General features: G+C 39.8%; 1 protein-coding gene across 7 annotated transcripts; it reads right to left on the minus strand.

Annotated features, from left to right (window-relative positions):
* Window positions 1-311: 311 nt before the first annotated feature.
* CFAP57 (cilia and flagella associated protein 57) lies at window positions 312-22,998 on the minus strand. Of its 7 annotated transcripts, XM_005482168.4 has the most exons (22): window positions 22,806-22,998; window positions 22,409-22,725; window positions 20,847-21,127; window positions 20,513-20,678; window positions 19,421-19,573; window positions 18,215-18,354; window positions 17,380-17,545; window positions 16,873-16,986; window positions 16,159-16,371; window positions 15,341-15,514; window positions 13,951-14,112; window positions 13,366-13,521; window positions 11,190-11,283; window positions 10,334-10,524; window positions 9,762-9,935; window positions 8,511-8,669; window positions 7,977-8,120; window positions 6,763-6,879; window positions 5,583-5,717; window positions 5,356-5,499; window positions 1,451-1,577; window positions 313-1,166 (listed from the first exon to the last, which is right to left on the minus strand). In XM_005482168.4, the coding sequence occupies exons 1-22, from the start codon at window positions 22,996-22,998 to the stop codon at window positions 1,000-1,002; spliced, it is 3,687 nt and encodes a 1,228-aa protein (XP_005482225.4). In that variant the 3' UTR covers window positions 313-999. The 7 variants fall into 7 exon arrangements, 6 of the variants coding, with proteins under 6 accessions (XP_074402056.1, XP_005482225.4, XP_074402057.1 ...); XM_074545955.1 differs by lacking the exon at window positions 15,341-15,514 and having other exon boundaries at window positions 312-1,166; XM_074545956.1 differs by lacking the exons at window positions 313-1,166; window positions 1,451-1,577; window positions 5,356-5,499; window positions 5,583-5,717 and having other exon boundaries at window positions 6,772-6,909.
* Window positions 22,999-23,006: the final 8 nt, after the last annotated feature.

Here is a 23,006-nt window from a genome sequence, read left to right on the forward strand (position 1 = left end):
CACAACTCAGGATAGGAAATGAAACAGAAATATACTGGCTGTTGTAATGCCATATAGTTCCATGCTCAACCAGAAGCTCAAACTTCTGATAGATGTGAAATAGTCCTCAGTGGGACAGTGTGTCATGCAGTGACAACAAAGGATGAAAAATTTGGGGTTTTTTCCCCCCTTATTATTAAAGAAATTACTCCCTGCCTTTTTCTGTGTATGAGTACTTTGCAGAGTGACTTATTAGGAGAATTTCACTGAAAAACTGAACTAAAGGGATTGCAGATGTTGAAAAAAAAACAAAAATCAGTTTATCAAAGTTATAGGAGTTATGGCATAAAGTTTGGACTTTATTCCAGATTTGGGTTTGAAACTGGGCTGCCTTTTTTGTCCTGCTGAAATAATTGTAGCAGATGAGGCAACACATCTCTAGACAGAAAGCAGAGGCTTTACCAAGGGCTCTAGCTTGTGTGTGCTTGAGTCAAAGGTTGTCCTCACAAGGTAATTGATTGTTAATCTGTGACTGGATACCTGCTTGGAAAAACAATGACATCGGTCTTAAGAGCAGCAGTCCTTTGTATGGACACAGGCAATTTAATATTGGAAAATAAAAGGCTGATGTTGAATTTTGCAGCACAATGACACCAAACTAGAATTCTAGCAGAAAAGGCTTACAGTTTGACCAGCTCTTCTGAATTAGACACATTAGTTTTCAAGAGAAAGATGAATACCTAGTATGAAGACACAAAGGTTAGTCTAACACTAGCATGAATTTATTTTTTTTCTTTAGGCTTCTAAGTCTCATGAAAAGGGCAGATTTCAGGAAAGTAGAAGTGTTCAGAGCACTGATTGTTTAATAAATGCTCCTAGAGGAAGAGTATAGGATGATGTAAGTCTATGCTGTTGCATTTCTGATCTTGCCAGGAGGATATAATAACATAAGGCATCCTTGAACCACATCAGTGTTGCTGTGTCTGGTGGCTTCTTCCCAGATTCAGGTCAGGAAGATTTCTAACTGAAAGAGACTGAACCCGGAGAGTTCAGGGCTTTCCCCATCTCCTGGACTTGATCTCGCAGATATTGAATTTCTAGCTGCTGCATTTCTATGATTTTTTCACTTTCCATCTCTGGATTCAACCTCAGGACAGCTGGGCCGGATGGAAGTTCAGTGGAGGGAGCTAGAAGATAAAACAGAGAGGACATAGTACAGTAAAAAAGGTCCAGCTCATACAGTTCTTGGGCATGAACAAAGGAAAGAATCTTTCATGGCTGAAGGAGTAGATCTAAATAGTAAGAATCTGCAGGATTTAGCAGCTTCTACAATTAACATTAAAATGTACGAGGTACCACCAGGCAGACAAGTTAGAATGAAACACAGACAGTAATAAAATTGTTCACCAAGGACCAAAAGAGCTTCTGCCATGAGTACTGACAATATGGAAAATATACAAGAGCTATTCACCTGTGTCTTGAATTGCCTTTTTGCTCTTGTTTAATCTCAGTGCCGACTCGAGGCTGTGCACCTGCGCGTTGGCCACCCTCAGTTCTTGCCTCAAGTCATTAATTTCCTTAATCAGACTCATATTTTCCTGCAAAAACAATATGCTCTATAAGGAAAGGCACAGGTACTATCTGGCTGAGCAAGATGTATCTTCATATCTTTGAGAAAGACACTGGGAAGTATAGAATCAGTATCACAAGCAGGTGCTGGGCAATCAGGAGAGTACACAACATTTCAGGTAAGATCACAGTAGATGTGACTCAGTACATGACAGTATTCAAACCATGTTAGCTCAAAAAACCAATATTTGTTTTGCTTTTCTGACTGCAGCTGCACTCCAAGGTATCATCTTCCTTGCCAATTCCAAAGGGAAGCTCAGGGCCTTCCTAAATATATCCAATTAATTCAGAATTAATGCAAAGAATTCCCATCTCTCCCTCCAGTGTGTATTATTTTGCTTTTCATTTGTCACTATGTATTTGTTCACTTAAATTATCTTTATCTCTTTGGAATTAGTCAAAGCCCTCTTCATTAGCTCTGACAGACATTACTTTTCCACACACCTTCCAAATTATTAGGAAATCTATAAAGCATGTGGAGACTTGAAGTACCTACTGCTAACAAGCTGTTATAAGGAAAAGTTAACAATGTATTGATCTCTTATTCTGTTTTTAAAGTCCATTTTTAGCCCATAAGAGTTCAATCCTCTAATTCTTTAGTAGCCTACCATGAAGCATCTTCCTGAAGGAGCTGTGAAAGTGCCAGTAAATATAATTTACCTATTGTTGCAACAGATTCAAAGACTTAGCAAAACCAGTATGGTTAATACTGTTTAAGGATGATAACACTGCTGCTCATGATTTAGAAACAGGAGCACCATTAACTAAATATTTCTCTTCTGCATTCAAGAGAGTGAAGTACAATTGTATATTTGCCTCTTACAAGGACATTGAAATAACACATCAGTAACTAGGGCAAATGTTGAACAGCTGCCATCATACTTGAACCAAGAATAGCAACTATTTCAGCTACCTGAGGTGTGTTTTTTAGAACTTTTGGAACACAATGGCAATATTTTAAAAAGATAGATGGCAAAAAGGCATGTTTAGGCTACCTCACAAATACCAGTCTCAAGCAGTAGGGAACACACTAAAACAGCAGGAGATAAGAACAAGGATAAATGAAATTTTTCCATGAAAATAGTGTCTTCAAATCTTATTTTCTACTTTTGTCTTAATGATAATTTTGGTTGATAGAGATAATTATGTTGCCACAAAAGATTGTGCAAAACATACAACTCAGTTCCTTTGAGTATCCTTATAAAGTGTTGGCACCACACAGCTGCAGGCTGGTCAGAAGTGAAGTACAAAGCCCACTGCACCTCTCAGTCTGTGCCTGCACTCAAGGACTTCAGGTTGGCAGCAGCAGCTCAGGCCATGTGTGTGGCAAGATTATCAAGAGTTCACACTAAGACAAGTAGAGCAGCTGCGCTTTAGCTTCTCCTCAGCTGAGAATCACTGACTGGAGGAAGAGTGTGGGATTCATTAAGTTCTGAACTTGTTGGGCAAGAAGAGTTGCTCTTGCAGCGCTTATGCTGGACTATAAATGCAGCAGGAGTTGGTGTGCTCAGGCAGCTCTAGAACTGTAGTATTTTGCTGAGTCTGACCTGTCTAATGCAAGCCTTTAAATACAGATGAAATTTGACTCTGTGCATTTATTCCAGAGCTTGATCCTGAAAGAGAACATGAGGAGGGTAACTTCCAATAATCAGTCAAGGTAATTTTCTTTTGACCAGCTTTGAGGGTTGGGTCATAACAATTGCCTTTAGGTGTACTTTAGTCATGAGCACCTTCATATGTTCGTTCCAAGTGATTGCCTGCTGCTGTGAAACTAAGATCTTGCTTTTTGGTCTATCAGAAAATATAATACAGAGTCTTTTGATGAAGCAATCTGGGTTATGTCTTGTTTGGTTTGCTTGATGCTAAAAGACTGTTGGTTGACACTGCTAATATTTTCCTGAAGAGGCCTTTTCTCCAGAGAGATTAGCCTTTAATTCAATATTTACATTCTGACAGAATGCTTGCACTGCAATGCAACGTCACAGAATGGATATATAAAACAAATATTCATGGGAAAACTCATTGTCATGGGAGGTTGTGTCAAAGAACCAATTGTTTCAGAAAAGGGACTGATCAAATGCATGGATAATGAGGCCATCAGGTACAATGACATGTCATATGGATGCAATCTACAGTCTAGGAAGTCCCTACAGTGCTGACTGTCAGAGACAGGTAGGACACATAGAAAATTTCATCCTATATGGGCTTCAGTTTAAGCAGCACTACTTCAAGGTTATTCAGTGTCTCTGTTTTTATGTATCCAAAGAAACCATTGCAAATACAGAAGGCTGGAGGAAAAACTAATAGCTGAATAACAGGCAACTTGTCAACTGGTAAGAATAACTAAAATTATCTTGACAGTTCTAATCATCTGTTGCAGCAGTCACTAGTGGAGTGTACCTATGAATAATCTCTCAGAGAGGAGGACATAGCTCTGAAAATGTAACTGCAACTGAGGAATAATAGAAATACAGAGCTAGAAGACTGTCAAGATGTCATTTGCTTTTTCAAAGCAAATCCTGACAGAAGTTTGTCTAAACTAGTCTTAAAAGCCCCTGTGAAAGACTGGAAGGCCATGATAATTCCTGCTGGTTATAAAATCTCATTAATCTACTGGACTTCAGAGAACTGCTTTTTCTTTGAAGAAACCAGGCTGGTTAGAATCTTTGATATCTTCATCTTCCAGATGTTTTATTAATTTGGTTTTAATCATCATTTCATTTTAGGCTTACTGATCCAAGACATCAAGTATTATCATTATGAACACCATCTGTCACCCTATTCCAGTAAGGAAATTCTTCAGGTTATTTTCTGAACCCATCTCCTTTTGTGCCAAGGGAAACATTTATCTCACAGAAAGAGTAAAAAAAAAATTAAAATAGTGTCAGGGAAGAAGATTGCTGCTGTCTAGCCCTGAAGAAGCAAATTATGAATAAATAGCAAACAACGGATGACTTAGGAGGGGATGAGATTTAATGATCCTGAGGAAGCACAATAAAGCAACAGTGTAGAAAGGGCTACTGAGGGGAAAAGGAAATGCTGACTGAGCAGAAGGAGAGCATGTTAAGAAGAGACTAGAAAGCTGTCCTCCTAGGATGTCTGGTGTGGAGCTCTAAGTCCTCCCACTCCAGATAAAAACAAATTGGATCTTTGACCCCAGCAGTCACGAGTTTACTTTGCCTTGTAAGAAACAAGGATTCTGAGCAAGAGATCTTAGTACAAATAGACATATTATCCATCTTTTTCTGAACTTCCTTGAAAATTTTGGATGTGAAAAGCAAAAAGTTCTTCTCAATTTACACCAGTAGGGATGGACTATGTGGACAAAGCAGGCTTTTTTTTTTCTTTCCTTTTCTTCCTCCAAAATTACTTCCCAAACATTGCTACATAGCAGATATAGCTTGGCATCCAAGCAAGGGCAAATTGACTATAATGGCAATTATAAATACTGTTTGAAATAAAAAGTAGGTACATTAATTTCCTTTAAAACATTCATGCAACAGAAGTTCCCTATCTCCTTTTAGGGAGTGGGAGATAAACAAAAGCCAATTCTGGCTTCCGAGATCTTACTCTTTTTGTTCAGAAAAGGTAATGGAAGCACTTGAAAAATGTAGGAATTTCTGGCAAGAAAGTCAACCAAAACTATTTCAAAGTCCTAAGAAACCATAGCAGACAGGTTAATAAAGTCTCTTATGTGCAGGCATTTCCTTCGTTCCCACTCCACAGCACAAGGAAAAGGCTGATTACCTGCACGATGCGCATGTAAGCAGTGTGCTGTATTTCCTTATCCTTCATCACCTTCTTCCTCAAAACTGCCAAATTCCTCTCGTTGTACTCTTGCTGTTTCTTGTACTGCTGCTGCAAATCTGTATCTTCTGCTTGACCTTCCACCTGAGAGGGCACAGCATGTTGCTTCAGTAATGACACTACTAGACACAGTCATGGGCAGGGAGAAGGCAAAGGTCCTGACTCACCACGTCTGGCTGATGCATATACTTGGTGTAGAGCTCACGGATACCATCTTTCATTTTTTTGGAATCATTGATGAATCTCACACAATTATGAAGATCTGCCTTAAATCGTTTGATGAGGGTTTCCATATTTTGCCTCTGCAACAACAATGTAGTCACATTCTTATTTGGTTCAGAACACTCCATTGTATAATTTTCTAGAAAGTCTAGTGGAACTTGTGAAAACTCTCATATACTTTCTTCCACTTCATTAAAAAAAATTAATTAACAACTCACTGGGAATGTAAGCATTATGTGTTGAACAGCAGTCATAGATTTTAGGAATAATAATAAGCCAAAATACTTTTATTAGGTAATATCAGTAACAACCTGCAAAGATGACAACTGAAAAACAGTGGCTCATTATGCTATTGCCCACTGTCCTTTCCTAAACCCAGAATCACAGAATATGCTGAGTTGGGAGAGACCCACCAGGATCATTGAGTTGAACTCAGCCCTGCATAGGACATCCCCAGGAGCCACATCATGTGCCTGAGAGCATTGTCCAAATGCTGTCCTACCTTCTTATTTAGAAACAACACACCAACAGTTAAGGAGAGAAGGCAAGGGACAAAACATATCAGACACATGCACAGCTTGCTGATTTCACATCAAGACTGCCTTCTCATTCTCTCTTGGTGTCTGCCAGGCCTCCCTACCTGCTTCCTCACCCATGCTCTCATGCTTGCTAAGCTCCTCCACCTTCTCCAGCAGTCCCTTTTCCTCCCTCATGTCTGATACTCTGTCAAACAAGGGGTCCTGGACTCCTCCATTAATGAAATCTTCCTTCCTGTTATCCTACTAATGCCTAGGTGGTGTCCTACATGCTGCTCCTGTTTAGGCCAAGTGTCCCCAGATTTCAGGCTTGGGCAGGAACACGTAGTTCAGCATTCACCTCACTGTTTTCTTAAACTCAGGACAATATATTTTGACTCATAAATAACTGGATTTTTTAAAAATATGAATGCTCTAAGCTTGTTGTGGGCTTGGAAGTTTTGTGTCTTTGGCCCCCCTGAGCAGAGACTCTCCTGGTCCTTGGACACAGCACCCCTGCAGGAACTGTTTGCTCAGATTAATGTTTCACCAGTGTTGTGTCCCCACCAATGCCATTCTGGGGGACCTGCTTGGTGGGGGTACCCCATACCTTTTCCATCTCTCTGTGCACCTCTCCAGCAGTTGCCTTCTGTTTCTGCTGCAGCTGGGTGATGTTCAGCTTCAGCTCTACGCTCTCCTTGCGGAATTGTTCCAGCTCCTCCTCCATCTGAAAGGAAGCGGGAGGAGGAAATCAGGGCTAGAAGGAGACGTGAAAAAATAACACATAACAGGAAAACCAGAGGCTGGAAATACAGACTTGAGGGAATAGGTCCCCCTTCAGGTTGAACGGCAACACGAGAAACGTCAATTTTATAACAACACTGCCCTCTGTCAGAATATACAGAAACCACACAAATGAATGTGCAATTCCCTGCTGAGTCACATTAATTTAAATTATGTGATACTCCTTACATTCCTTGAGCTGAATGGGAGCTCTACTGTTCCATCTGAACAAAAAATGGATGAGAGGGAAAGGGACAGTCAGTACTGGAAAGAGTAAGGGCAACAATAACTAGACGCTGATACTGAAAAGAAACAAATAGATTGAAAACTGTGGGTACATATGCAGAACACACAGGAAAAAACAATAAAGGTGCTACAGCATTTACTTATGGCACCAGATGGTGACCAGAAAAGACAACAGGAATTTGTTAATCTGAAGTACATACAAATTGTTGATTAGTTTGCATTTTATTTAAAAGACTATGTCTCCATAGTCCTAGTTTGGTTGAGCTAAGGATACATCTATGCAGAGATCATAGTAAGCTTCTACCATAAATAAGTTCCCTCAATGAATTTGCTGCATGCTAAGTATGAATACATTCAAATTTCTCATGTATCACCTGATGAATACAATTTGTCCATATACCTAACCACTAGCAGAATTATGTTTGCATAAATCTGCAACATTTCTGAGAGAAGAAATGTACTATTTTCTGCCAGATCAGTAAAAGCAGTGTCTTGCAAATGTTATAAGGCACATGGAGGGCAACCACATAAGGATAAGATCTATTTTTAAGCAAAATTTAGAATTACATACAGGAACTGAAATAACTATGTGGATCACTGGTAGCATGTGATAGAAAATTAATTAGCTATTTTCTACAGATATTTTTATTAGCTGCACAGATATTGAATCAGTGCTATGTATCCTTGAAAGAAGTCAAAGAACAACCAGGGTGGAATCTTTCATAGACTTGTTGGGTCATGTTTGTATTTAGGCAATGGGCTTAGTAGCAGAGGCCAAATGAGAGTGTTACTCACCTCACTGATCTGTTTCTTCATTGTCTCAATATCATTTTCACGTGACTCTATTTGCTTCTTAGACTCCTCTATTTTGTAACTCAGTACAAACTTGAAATTTTGCAGTTCCTGATTTTTCATTTTTAGCTCATATACATACTTCTCCTGGAAGAAATGGGTACAGAGATCTGAATCAGAGCCAGCACTCTCACACAGATCCCTAGGACAAGATACAAATATGGAAGAGACAAAACCAGCAGTCACAGATCTTGTGGAAGATTGAACTCCAGTTGCAAATCTACAGGTTAGATGGGAAGGGGCAAATAATGCTGAGCCATCTACAGATCCCAAAAGAGGGGATGAGAAGGTCAACATCCTGAACTTGAGCTCCCCCAAAAAGGCTAGAATGCCAACTAAAAACCAAACCCCCAAACTAGAGATCGCAAATTCATTAAGTTGAAGCTGACTCTTCAGTCATGTGATATTATCACAACTAATAAGTATCTCTAATTAAGGGAGGTGATTTTGACCTCATCCAATTGTCCACTTTCTCACCTTCTCTAGGATAGTTTCAGTTCTCTCTTTAACATCTGTCTTTAGTGCCAAGATATCCTTTTCCAGTGATTTAATGATGTCTTGCAACTTCTGCTGTTCCAGTCTCATTTCCTCAATATCCCTGTTTCGGTCCTTGAGCTCTTTCTGTAGGCTGTTCAACTAGAGAGGCAAACTAGTGAGAACTTACCAGTCTCCAAAAGCTGTGCAAAGCTTGGTCCTCCTATTCTGTACGATACCTTGTAGACAGTGTGGATAAAGGATATCAAATTAAGATATGAGGGAGGAGCAGCTCATCAGTTAAATGCCTCTAACTCAAAAGGGGGTTGAATATCCATTCTGCTTTTTCTGTATATTCTGACAAGAATACCTGCTGCACAGGAAGGAAGGAAATTGCATGCAGCAGCAAGAAGGGTATGGATATTACACCTAAGCATCAGCTGCAGCTAACACTCAATCCATGGAATATTCTCCTAAGGTGAAGGCAATACATCTCTAAAGATGGAAGACTGGAAGGGTGCCCAGTTCATCGCCCTTGGGTACCCTCAAAATCCCTGCCTCAGTACTAAGATCTGCAAAACCAAGAAAGTTGGAACCAATGAATGGCACTGGACAAACTGGGACACATCAAGAAAACCTTGAGGTCTAAAAGACAAAGAAATTAAAAAGACAGTACCATGATAGTAGAGGGTATGAAAAGAACCTCTCTGTCTCCAGATAGATACTGGAGAAAACAAAAACCAAAAAAGTGTCTCTCTAACATCCTTAGGCAAATGTAATACCCAGACCATAAAAGAGGTAAAATATTTTATGTCTCCTTAAAAATTCCAGTAAAGCCAATAAAAAATGATGATGCAAACAAAACACAGGGATTACTGCATCGAATGAAGCAGTAGAAGTATTTTACTAATAAAGCAAAGTATTCAATGATAGAAAAATTAAGAGCTTGTTTCTTTCCTGTCATAGGACGAACAATATTATTTATAGTTCAAAACTATGCAGATCAGAGAAAGTGTACTAATAAAAACATACCTCCTTTATCATCTATCTCTAATCATATCAGCAATACAATCAGCAGACAGCTTCTTCTTCTGTCCAAATACTCTAAACATTCAAACTAACCTACTGTTCTCATATGAAATGCCACATATTTACAGACTAGATAAATGGACTAAACTGACATGCCATTAATCACATTCAGTCCTCAGTTCTAGGTCTTGTGAAGCTCTGATACTAGCACAGAATAAAAGATACCCTTTTATTCATGACTCCTATTTCTCCTTTTAGTTGGATGTTGGACTCCTTTTCCTCCAAGAGCTGTTTCTCATACTTGTCTTTGAGCTCGAAGATTTCTTTGTCTCCATCTTCATAAATTTGTTTCTCCATTTCTTCATGTGCTTTAATCTGCTTCCTCATACTCTCCTTTGTCTGCAGTTAAGGAAAACAAACATTAGAGAAGTGTAAGAGACCAATAAAGGAGAGAAATAAAAAGTTATTTGTTACTGTGTTTCTCCTGGGAGAATCTATGTTTAGTGAAATATTCAGTTGCAGCAATATAATCTAAGATAACTTTTTAGTGGATTAAAGCAACTTTAGAAACTGATAACATACACATTGAGTTTTTTGTTTTTGCTTTTGTTTTTTAATTTAATAATTCTTAAGACTTGAAAGCTTCAAGTTAGGAATCTGGCCCAAATACTAACATCAGCAAACTTGTTTTGCAAGAAATCACAAACCAGTATCACTTAGGATCTTTTAAAATTGCTGGTTTTGATGCAATTAGAATTGCTGTTTCTTCCAGGCTGTGTGCAAATCAAGCTTCTTACCTCTTCCAGCAGAACAGATTTATGTTTCAGTTTTTTCTCATACTGTTCTTTTAGCTCTGCCACAGCCTTGGTTTTGCTTTCCTCCAAACTGTGCAATTGTTTCTCGTATTCCTCCTCCATCTTCTGGGATTTCACCTGAAGCTCCTGGTATTTCTCATTTTCCATTGAGAGTTTCTGACTACTGTCAGATTCTGTTAACAGGAAACATATGGAATGGATAAAACTAATAGAAAAGAAAACTGAATCCTATCCTTCTGCAGCTATCACTGCCTTATTATTTACAGTCTTTTTGGCAGCCTGTTGCAATAAATTACAAGTAGAGGTATTTAATCACTTTCTTCATCAGATATACAGGGGCTTTAGACTCTGTAGCCATGCAAAATTGACAACCAATTTAGGCACTTCCTTGGGATGAGAACCATGGCAGAACTGTATGAGCTCAACTGCTACAAAGTATGAGTAGGCAATGGAGTCATTTATGGGGGGACTCCTTGGTACTCATTTGCAGTATTTTTATCTTGACTACAAATCTGGAGTCCAGGTATTTCCAGGCTGTGTGCACCTCATTGCTCAACTGAATGACTGCACTGTTCTTGCACAATGAGCTGTGCATAAAATTAATGAAGAAATTACTAATCTCAAGTACTAAACCTCAAAGACACAGGGTCCATGTGCATGTTCTCATCATAGGCACATGTATGGTGCAGTTTAGACACACATTTGGTCTGCACCAAATACCTACATGATAAACATCCATTTTTCTTCACACCTCTGCTCTAGTAATCCCTCCCTGTCACTTGCTGTCAATACAGCATTTCCCCCAGTTTCCAGTTACAAACATTTGTTACAGTCTAACCTAGCTGTTTCACCTCCTTGGCCTGTTTCTCTATTAGCTCAGACAGTTGAACCTCGTGTTGTAGCTTCTGTTTTTCTTTCTCTTCCTGTAAAATCTGGGATTAAAAATAAGAAAAATACATTTTAAGTTGAAACTAGACAAAGCAATGTCCAAATTGTTTGTGCTATTGCCCCTGGTGAGGAATTCATACAAAGCAGAAATATGTTTGAAATCTCTCACCAAAACTGAGATGCCATGTGTCACTAAAACAAGTTTTCCCCCGTATTAGTTTGCTTTGACAAGTTAAGCTAAGGAAAAGCAGCAAACAGTGTTCATATAACACAAGTTATATGTGTTATATGAACACATATATGATCCTAATCTAAAAAGAAAAGTTTGTGAGCTACAAAAGCCTCCACTCCTTTATGTGCGCCTGCCTGAGGAGAATTTGCAGTTCCGTAAATTATTGTCCACATATTAAAGTTCAAGCTGCTTCCTGTCTCACTTGAAGCAATTTTGAGGTCCTAAAATGCTGACATTTGCATACTATGACATAAACCTAAGCAAGAGTGAATTTTAAATGCCATTTGCTTGAAATGTCAGCCTGCCACTGTAAATTACTTAATCTTCTATAAAAGCACAAAGAACTGGAGCAAGAAAATAGCTGAGAAATTTCCCAGAGATGCTAGGAATTGTACCATAGTTACAATATTTTCACCTTTTTCTTGCAACAACTTCATGGGTCTTTCATAAACAAAAATATTCCATTTGTCTGATGGATACAACTAGAAAATGTAGCCCTTTCAGTCTAAAGCTGTAATTCAGTTTAATCTTAACATGTACTGATACGTGGACAGGAAGTACAACTTGCCTGCCTAGAGAATCATATTCATCTTCAAAGGTATTTGTTTACAAGCCTATAATCAACAAATCTAGAGAATTTTCAGTGTAGCTGAGATTATTATAAATATATAGCCAAGCACTACTTATCAAAAGACCTGAAGAACCACAGAAAAACACCCAGCAGAGATAAAACAGAGGTAGAGGAATCCACAGAGGAATTTAAATGGTTTTCTTGTACAAGGCTAGGTTCTACAAAAGAGAGAAAAATAGAAAGGTTTAAACTCAAGTGATTTAGACAAAAAAACCCACAATGACACAAGCCAAAGAATCCGAAAAAATACTTGAAGAAAACATTAAAATTAATAATTACACCTCCTCAAAAAGTGAATATCAAAAACCTGCTGGTACAATTGTAGGGCTAAAAGACAAGAGAGGTATAAAGAGAGCACTTGGAAATTACAAACCTGTAAAATACTACAACTAATAAGTCACTTGGCAAGCTTTCATACTGAACTCCTTTATGTGGAGTCAAACAGAAATACTGCCTGAAGATGCTATGCACAACTCAACAAAATCAGCAGTACCAAATCACCAGAACAGGACAATGTTCACCTAAAAACTCAAAAAGGACATGAGGTTGACAGGATTGAATCATGTGATATATAATCCCTTACTTTGAGTACTGCCAAAGAAATTATTACTGGATCCCTTGCCTTCTACATCTAAAAGAAGTCCAGAAATATAACAAATTACAGGTCAGAAATCCAGTGTGTGCACCAGTCAGATGGACAGAATAGCATTATCAGACACACATAAACAAGACACTGGAAAGAATTATCATAGCCTTTGCTTTTCAGGGGAGTCCTGCTTCATGACCACAAAGAAATCAATAAGTGCGCAAACAGAAGACATGCAGGGAATTAATTTTACTTTTGTTTTCAAAAACATACAAGAAACCTCAGCAGATGTTCTTAAAAATCTAAGCAGACAGGACATAAAGAAGGCAGCATTAAGGAAAATAACTGTTAGATCCTGCAGCAGCTGCAGTCTTATATGGAAAGGAGCCTTTAAGGCACAGTGCCATTTCTACTACTGATCCTCAAGCTCAGGCAGTATTTTTTGTGCTAGTTTTATGTGGAAAATACTTACAGGGTACCTAGGAGAACTCTTGCATCCCCTTGTACGTGTAAGATACTTAAAGATAGTTTCATGCTTTATAAATATCAAGAACATCTTAAACTGGAAAGGAATGATTTCAGATGCTGTATGGCATTTCTACATATGTAATGCAAGCTTGAATTCAACTCTTCAGTGAAAGATTTCTTAGTATTTGGTTCTGCAACATAAATCATACCTGGTGTTTAGTTTTAAGGAAGTCTATTTCCTGAGTGAAATTCTCTTCCAATGATTTTATTTTTTCTTCACAGTATATGTCCTTGAGACGTAGCTCATACTCACTTTCTGTCTGTAGATCTCTCACACAATTCTGCAGGTCTAGTATTGCCTGAGTCTGTTAGGACATGGATGAGAAAACAGTTTTAAGGGAGGGAATATTTGCTGTTAACAACAACTTGTTAAGGATGTTTTATTTACATGCACATATTTATGAACAACAGCCTTCACAGAGAATCTTCACACAGATGACCAGGAAGTCCTAGAACTAAAGTTCCTTTGCTGTCTTAGAAGATAGTTTATAGCAATGCATCTTCTGACTTCTCTATTCCATTAGAAGTGCTTTCAAGAGATTGGGGAACGTATTAGAGAAAAATCTAATACACACTTGCTGTTTGTACAATGCTGTTTGCATATTGACAAGCCACTGCAGCAACTGGCTGTAACCTCTTTGACCAAAGCCATACAAGACTGGCTGGTAACAAGCACTATGCAAGTGCAATTGACAGAAATCCTATGGTGTATGTTCACAACTCGCTCCTCCTACCTTCTCATCTATATCTGATCTCATGATCAACACTTCTTCAGCACACTCGAGTTTCTGCTCTTCTTTCACTTCCCCAGGTTCTTTATCATGCACTCTCCAGATAAATACACAGCCATCCTCTGAGGCAGTCAGTAGAAATTGGTCATCGCTTGTTACTGTCATCTTAAAAGGAAGAGACAACAAAATAATAGAAGAGACATGGAAGAATGGAGATACAATTTTATTTTACACCACATTTTTCTCCCCACCCCCATACTCTCTTCATTTCTACCCCAGAAATTCAACAGTGGAAATAATAACACAGTCCCACCACCAACATTTTTATTATGTTTCCTACTCCTATGCCACTCTGGTTGAAATAACAAAGGGAAGGGAAAGAATATGTGTAGATACTGGATCTGCTTCTGGTCTCAAAGCCATAGCAAGATTTTTGAAGACCTGAAACAGAAAAGATCTTCTAGACTATTATGGCACAGACAAGCCATTTATATGACAACTCCAAAGGTCTCTAGAGTTTTTCTTTGAGAAGTTGTGTGAGCAACAGATGGCTAAATGTTTTCTTTTGAAACTACAACTAAGCTCACCAAGAACTATGTAGTAATAACTGCTGCCACATCCTCCAGACCTCCTGTGGCTGCCTGATCTTGCATAGAGTACCTGGGAGCTGCTACAGCTTACAGCTGAGGTGAGAGTTACAGTAATTGAAGTTCATATTCTAATGTTGGACTGTGTGGGGATAAGTCAAGGTGCTGTAATTGACAGTGGTACTTAAAATACCAAATTTATGACCAGCTTTAACAACACAGAACATGTGGCTTCCTGGAGAATGGAGACCTACCAAAGCACACTGAGGGAGCTGGCACAAGTGCTCACTGAGACCTTTCAGTCATTTGGCAGCAGTACTGGCTCACTAGAGAAGTCTCAGCCCTCTGGAAATGGGTGAATGTGATTCCCCTCAACAAGAGAAAGTGGCACAGGAACCATCCCTGGAGATATTTAAGAGATGTGTAGATGTGGTGCTTGAGGACATGGTTTACTGTAGACTCGGCAGTGCTGGGTTAACAGTTGCACTTGATGACCTAAAAGCTCTTTTCCAACATAAAAGATTCTATGACAAAATTACCTTCCTCTTTCCAGAAGGAGCTGTATCAAAGTTCTCCATCCAATATGCCATGTTTTGTAATCTGGTGTAAGCCACTTTTCAGTCAACAGCTTATTCCCTGACATATCTAGAGACAGGACTCCTATGAATGCTGTGCTATTCATTCTCCATGTGCAGACTCAGCCTTAATTTTAACATACTATGCTACAAATTGCGAAGGAAAATCAGCCCTAAAAAAGGAGCTGTGTGCAGCTGGCATTACAGGGAAAAGAAAGAACTCTGTGCTACCTTTGTAACAGCACCTGCATGGGCCTGGTACTCGCTGACATTCTTCTTCTGAGTTAATGGGTACTTCATAGCTCGAATTGTCCCCAGGGAGGTGCCAACAAAAACCAGGCACCCGGAACGCGAGACAGCGACAGTGGTGTAAACAACGTCACGGGCAGGCACTTCGTGCTTGATCTACACATCAACCAACAGCACAAACCATCACACAAACCTCACATTACAGCACATATTTGATTACATACTGCATGAGCAATTGTTATACCTCTGCCTGCAGCACATAGTGCAGTTAAAAGAATCTATATGTCTATAGAAGTATAGTCTCAACAGTAATTAGTACTAAGTTTTATACATTGAAAAAAATTTATATTTAAGATAAATATTTAGATATAAAATCTCTATATTTGTTATAGTTACCAGTATTAAAATTTCACGCCAAGCTGATGTGTGATCTAAAAGATGTAATGGTTTTCACACATTTCACACAATTTACTACTTTTCTGGAAAAAAATGCAGGTAGATACAGTGGTAGATGAGATACACTTGTATTTCAGCAGAATAGTTGATGCAATATTGCCTAGCTAGTTTGTTACTTGGATTAGCAGATTTCTAGGTGAATGCAAGTAAAATGACAAAAACATAAAACTACAACAAAATCTCAGGTTTCATTGTAAAAGACATAAGAACACAAAAGTGTCAGTAAATACCACAGCTTTCAAAACCAGACTGATTCCTATTTACCAAATGGATGCTAAGGAAAGCAAAGCACCAGTACCCTCCCCAGAGAATGTAGCAAAATCCAGGAGTGTTTCTTAGCTCACCGAAGACTCGGAAATTTCTTTGAGAGTTTGGTCAGATCCAACAGCAAAGATAATTTTGGCATCATAAGTAAGGGAAATGCTGCTGTAGATGCAGGTCTTGAGCACACACTCTGACTCCTTTTGACCTGTCAACAAATTCCACTTATACACAGCACCATGTGTGTCACAGGAGACAAGTTTAGTGTCATCTGAACTCCATTTAATAGCAGGTACCTGGCAAAAGTAAAACACACCAAGGAGCTTGATGTTAGATTACAGACATACAGCATGGAGTCATTGTACTGCTAAAGCCATGACAACTTCAGAATCATACTTCAAAGTCTTACTGAAAAGCCTCTAAATGTTTCTCAACCAATCCTATTTTAGCATTAGAAAAAACCAAAACCAGTAAGAACTACTTTGTGAACATGCTATCAGGAAAAAGTTAACTTCAATATGGAGTAGTAGATTTTATTTTTACAGTGTATTACTGGGATATTTTACTTTGTTCAGCCAGCTGCCAACTGTTCATTTTCAATTTAAGGGCAGACTTTTCAGGTGTATCTAGTGCATGAACATTTTGCCTTCTGACCAATGAAAACTAGATATTCTATTTCTGTTTTAACTTTTTGGGGCCATCTCAAGATCCAAATTTGTACTTTACCTCTTCAAAATGCATCTTATCAACTAGTTAATATGTTAATAAGTGGTACTGTGTAAGATTTGTTTACTTACCATCCCAGTATGTCCTTTCAGATTAGTAACATTCTCAAAGGTGATGCCGGAATAAATTTGAATCACGTTTCCATTAACTATAGCAAAAAGATGGCCTCCATTACTGAAAGAGCACTACAAAAAGAACATAACCACCCATTACTGTAGATGGAATGGATAAAAACACTCATGCAATGAATTTCAATTACATCCTTTAATATCAAATTGTTGCATGAAAAGAAAACTCTATTACATAATTAGCCACTTACAGTTTTCTTAATCAATGCTTTCCCCTGTAAAATTCAGTTCTGGAGTATTTCTGAGCAAATTATCCCTTCTGCTGCTTCCCACACTTACACATCAGCCTCTGGGACTGTTCTCCAATAGTCAGAATCAATTTCTCTAAGCTTTGATATAGGACATCATATATAGTACTAGGATGTATTGGAGAAGTTTTTATTTTCTGTCATGTTCTTCAGCACTCTGCTCCACATAACTCTCCAATTTCATTTTTGCACCACTCCTTACCTCTCTACACTTTTTCACAGCAAACTCCTTGAAAACATGCATGTCCTCATACAGGAGACTTATAAATCGTAGTTTGTCAGAAAACCCAACCAAACAGAAAAAGCCAGTGGGATGAAGGGATACTGTGTGTGCTTCCTCCTGATATTCCTTACACAGCTCCAAAGTGCTGAAAGAGAAAAACATTGAGCAGTATGGAATAGCACAAACTCCCCATTGCACACTTGACAGGATATTATCTGGCCCAGCAAGGATGCCTGCAGCTAAAATCTGACTCTGCCTTGTCCTTGAGGAAGTGTGTTGTTGTTCAGGTAAGTAATGATCACAGAGATGTTACAGAAAACAAAAGCAAATTTGACTTTCTGGTTCACAGAGAAGGTGTGGGAGGTGCAAGAGCAAAACTTTGTGTACTGTAATATAATGAAGAAGGTAAATGAACTGCTGATTGCAAACCTACACAAGCATCTCTTGAGATTTGTTTTTCCCTCCAGGGAACCTCAAGAGCAGGAGTCATTTTGCTTATGATCTATGCCTAAGTAGCAGGATATGGGGCAACAGTATCTTAAGACAAAGCTGAATGAAAGAGTTTTTTCCAAAACACAAGGAGTCTGACACAGAAATAGCTTAATAGAAAAGGCTTTGTATTCTTTTGGCACCAGTTTTAAAGGCACTGCATATTCACACTCCCCAAATCATGTCAGTAATACCATTTACATCCCACTCTACACAAGAATTTTACCAGAACAACACTCTCATTCATATGAGATTGCTGCTGTTGCCTCCTAAATACAATATACAAAAAAGCAAGAGGTAATAACAAATACAAACAACTCTTTACTTTTTCTTGTAATTCCAGATGCGGACAGATCTATCCAGGGAACACGTAGCAAGGATGGGTTTCCAAGTACACATGTCCAGACCAGTGATTGAATTAGAATGCAATGGGAAATTCATATATGAAAAATAAGATATCTTCTCCTGAGAAGGAATGAGAACATTAAGAAATCACAAATATTTCATTGCAGGCAGTAAGGCAGAGTTCATTTTTACATTTATACATTTTTTCACTTATCTATCATAGGTCTTTGCAAACAGTTGTAGAATAGATTTCAGGGAACCACTTCATCCTTTCACTGCCCTGATCTGAACATAAAAATGCTAAAAGCCTGACATTGTTAGTTTTAAGTTCATAATTAATAATCAAGAAAAGTGATGCAGGGCAGAGCTGTGAGAGTAGAACATAATTGTAGGTATATAAAAAAAGGCAAGTTAGATAAATAAATAAAACCGGACCCGTAAGAATTCAGTTAATACCTTCTGGTCAGGCAGATGCTAAAAAAAATGTCAAGTGCTGAGTGATAGAAAACTTCACTAGGATGTCTAGCTACCACATGCTGGAAAAGCATCAATAAAATGTTAGGCTGCATGTGGAAACAGATCCCCTAACTACAACCCCTCTTCCTGTAAAGATCTTTCCTTATGTCTGCACACAGGTTAGGTACTCAATTCCATAAAAGTCTATTTAATGATAATACATTTTCCACTTATCCTTGTATTATTTAATTCCTTTAGAGTAGGGAAGGTTTTTCATTATGTTTTTATTTCACAGAGAGGTTCCACTTCTAGCTAAGGCTTCACCAACTATCATTTTAGAGTAGAATGAGATTCCCATGGCTCTTCCAGCTTTATCATGGCAATAAAGTTTCTGCCTATTACAGTGGAGCATGGGCCACAGAGTTACATGGAGGATATCTCAGTTAAAGCCTTAGTGAAGTGGTTCAGCAGTAACAGGCACTCCTTAATGGTCTTAAGTGTTTTTTATCCTTCTCCTGAATAGCATCAGGTACTCACAGGGAGGGAGCCTTGAGCAAGGGGCTACAGAAATACTGCCCTCAGAGAAGCACAGTGAGCACTTCACATCTTGAGCTTTAGGGGTTCATTTGAAGGATTTAATGAGAATGCATCACAGAAAACAACACCGACTAGCCTGTATCATTACAATACTGGACATGAAAGCTGTGCAATGTGACTGAACTGCACTTACCCTTATAAGTTTGTTGGAGAACATAGTAAACATGTAGAGCTGATTTTTATTTGTGCTAACAACCATCACTTCCTCAGAGGGGCTGAAGCATATCCATGTAATATCCTGTCTACTTGACTTTTTTGGGTCAGTGCTGAACAGGTCCTGAGGCAGCTGCACAAGAAAGACATCCTGTGGGATGTGCCAGGTTTCCATATTTTGGTAGCAGGCATGCACACACAAACTTTTGCTGTAATGCTCCTCTAATAAGCACATACATAATATCAGCAAGACAATCTGGATATTTAATGGCATATAAATACGGCAAGGCACGGAACAGAGGACAATCTAATGGTATTCATAACATTACAGCTGAAATGAAGTATCAGGGGACATCTCAGCAGTAATATGAAGTACTGCACTAAACAAGAATTAAAATGGTAGTAGAAAAATATCAAGAAAAAAAACCCTAGCAAATGTCAGAATGAGAACTGCCTAAAAATTGTGATTAGAATAACAATTCTTTGTAATGTATGATTAAGGTAGATAAGTCTTATTAGAGGATCTCATGCACAGGGAAGATCCAACCTTTTAGAATGAGAGTATGAAGTCTTGACCAGTTCATTAGAGTTAAATGTTCTTATCCAGATATTTCAGTAGGTCAATGCATACAGTTTGCTATAGAACATTTAGAAGGATTATTTAAGAGTGCATAGGTCTCATGACAGCTCTAATAAATACCTGAGGGAGAAAAGCTTCTCCTTGGAAAAAAACAAGCAGCCAAGTTCTTCAAAACTGATGTAAACTATCTCTTAGTCCTGAAAGTCTCCACAAATAAAAGTTTCTTAAAGGTTTCCTGAAGTTTAGCAGCTGCAAAGCACATTTTATATGTGGGAAGGAAACATACAGAACTACCATGCAGAAGGTCATCAGGCACTATCAGTGTGACCTTTAGCAACTCCATTTGACATCACTAGGATAGTTAGCTAATCCGTACAATACAGTTTAGCAGTGTGCTAAAAATTATTATTAATAACTAAATCAGAAACACTCACAGTTCTCTAAACAGGGTTCTGCTGCATAATTGCTTACAAAAGCTTTTTCCCTCCTTACCCAGACTTCTTGTCTCTCCTCGTAGGCTTCCTCTTCAGAGGTCTTCTCAAACAGAAGAACAACTCCTGGGCTAGGAGAACATGCAAAGCCTTTGGAATAGGCTGCAACTGCAGATATTTTAGGCAAAGAATGCTGTTGTAAACTGGTATCTTCAAAGGCCGCTCCACTAGAAACACCAGAAATGCAATTAGGAAATGCATAAAGACTTAAAAATAAAGACGCACAAATCAAAAAATGCTTAGCAGCAACTGACAACATGAACTGGACAGGAAGGAAGGAACTAATCTGCCTGCAAAAGCATGGAACTATTATTAATAACACAGAAGAGATTTACCTCTCATATTCTTCTGTTGTTCCTTTTTGTTTCCTGGGTGGTTTCCTGTACTCCAAACTTTTCTCCCAGTGCAGGTCTCCAGTCTCAAACAAGCTAAGTTTGCCTGTGTCAGTGCCACATATAACTTCCTCCGCAGACAGCCAGGCATGACATAAGTAGTTTTCTGGCTCTCCCCTTTGTAAATTCATCTGCTTTAAATATCCTTCACTGTACTTGAAAAGTTTAAAATAGCCATTTCCAGTGATACAAACCTGGGTACTGTCTTGAGGATTAAAGCTCACCTATGGAACAAAAAAGAGAGGAAATATTTTTTCCAACTATGTTCACAAATAAGTAATTATTATACCTGTTCTGAAGACTTTCTATACCAGATACAGGAAAACAAACAAGGGAAGATGGTTCATAGAAACATACAGGAATACCAAAGAGATTAAGAATTAGCCACCATAACTACATACTGCAGTTTTCTGCCTTTCAAAAGTGTGTCTATTAAAATTAAATTACAAAAGTAAGGCTAAAAATACCTCTTTACTATGGATGAACAAATTTTTCCAGTAGTAAGCTTCCTGAAAAGTGGGACCATTTGTTCTCAAAAGGCCAGGAATAAGTTCTGTATTCCTGTGTTTCAAGCTAACAGTATGTACATGAATTCACATAATTAGGTGTTTATTTGTGAAAATGATGGAATAGCCATCTCAATATTCAACTTGGATAGGAAGGGTAGTTTGAGTTTTTTATGCTTTATGGGACTTTACACAGCCAGAGTCTTTACACTCCCCTCTCTTTAGGAATTGAGCTCATGAATTCAGTAGTTGAGCCAACCTCTGTTTGTAGCTGTACCCCAGGAAAAATGTCAGCTGAAGTTCAACCAACACATGGACTGAAAGTGTCAGACCTCCCTACATGAACGAATCTAAAAAGGGGCACCCAAACCTGGATGCAGAAATCATTTGTGTGCCGTCAGCCTGCTCCTTGCCACTCTTCTCCTCCGCTCTGAACACAGAAAACTGCAGGAAGGAAAAGGTGCACTGAGAGCTTCCCAAAAGTGTGTTACTACTATTGGGCACAGCCCATCTATTTAGTGTGCGCTTTTGCAGGGACACAAGGGACACATTGCACACTCAGTGCCTGTTGTACTGGCCCTGCAACATAGATCTCATGTGATGTAAGAGAATCTCATGTGATACAACAGCTACAGACATGGGAATGTCTATTATGGCACAGTGCAAAACTTTATTTAGCCTAGTGTCCTATTGCTGAGTAAGGTCAACAGCAGACGTCAAGAAAGGTCAGAGAACCTGTATGAAATCTACAGTGTGGAGCCCTCTCCTCTTGCCATGGATAAAAAGCCACGTGGCCACGGGAAAATGCACTGTGCACACGTCCTGAAGGATGATCGCATGTCCAAAAGTTTGATCGTTTTATCCAAAGTTTTGAAAAGTGGAGTATGGTCCCGAAGAACCAGTCAGCTGAACGGCAGTGTTAATAGCGATGGGCAGGGCCGCTGGCACAGCTCGGGCTCGGCAGCTCTGGGAGCCGGCGGGGCTGGAGCGCTCCCTTACCTGGCAGGGGCCGTCACCCGCGGCCGGGATGCGGACGGTCGCCACCAGCTGCTGCTTCTCCCAGAGCCAGCAGGCGAGGTGGCCCTCGGGGGGGGCCGTGGCGGCCGCCAGGAGCTGGCTGTCGGGGGAGAAGGCGAGGGACACCGCCTGCCGCGCCGGCTGCTCCTCGGCGGCCAGCGCCTTGCGCCGCCGCGCCCGCTCCGCCGACAGCTCATAGACCGTCAGCACCGGCCGCTCTCCCGCCGCCTCCGACAGCGCCAGGAAACGCCGGTCGGGGCTCACGGCCAGCGCCTGCACGCCCCGGCTCTTCTTCGTGCCTGCGGGGAGCAGAGCGGTCAGGGCGGGCCGCAGTCGGGACCGGCACCGGGGTTAGGGTCGGGAGCGGGGTCGGGACCACCTGGGATGAAGTTGTGCCACTTGTGATCGATGTGCAGCCGCAGGCAGCCCGCCCCCGCGGCGTGCAGCACCACCCGCTCCTCCAGGAAGCAGACACCGCCGGCCACCCGCGGCCGGCAGCCGAACACGGCCACGGGCAGCACGGCCGCCGCCGCCGCCGCCGCCGCCGCCGCCGTCGCCTCCGCCTCCGCCATGCTGCCGC

The sequence above is a fragment of the Zonotrichia albicollis genome, chromosome 8 (assembly GCF_047830755.1).
Source record: "Zonotrichia albicollis isolate bZonAlb1 chromosome 8, bZonAlb1.hap1, whole genome shotgun sequence".
Lineage (NCBI taxonomy): Eukaryota > Metazoa > Chordata > Aves > Passeriformes > Passerellidae > Zonotrichia > Zonotrichia albicollis.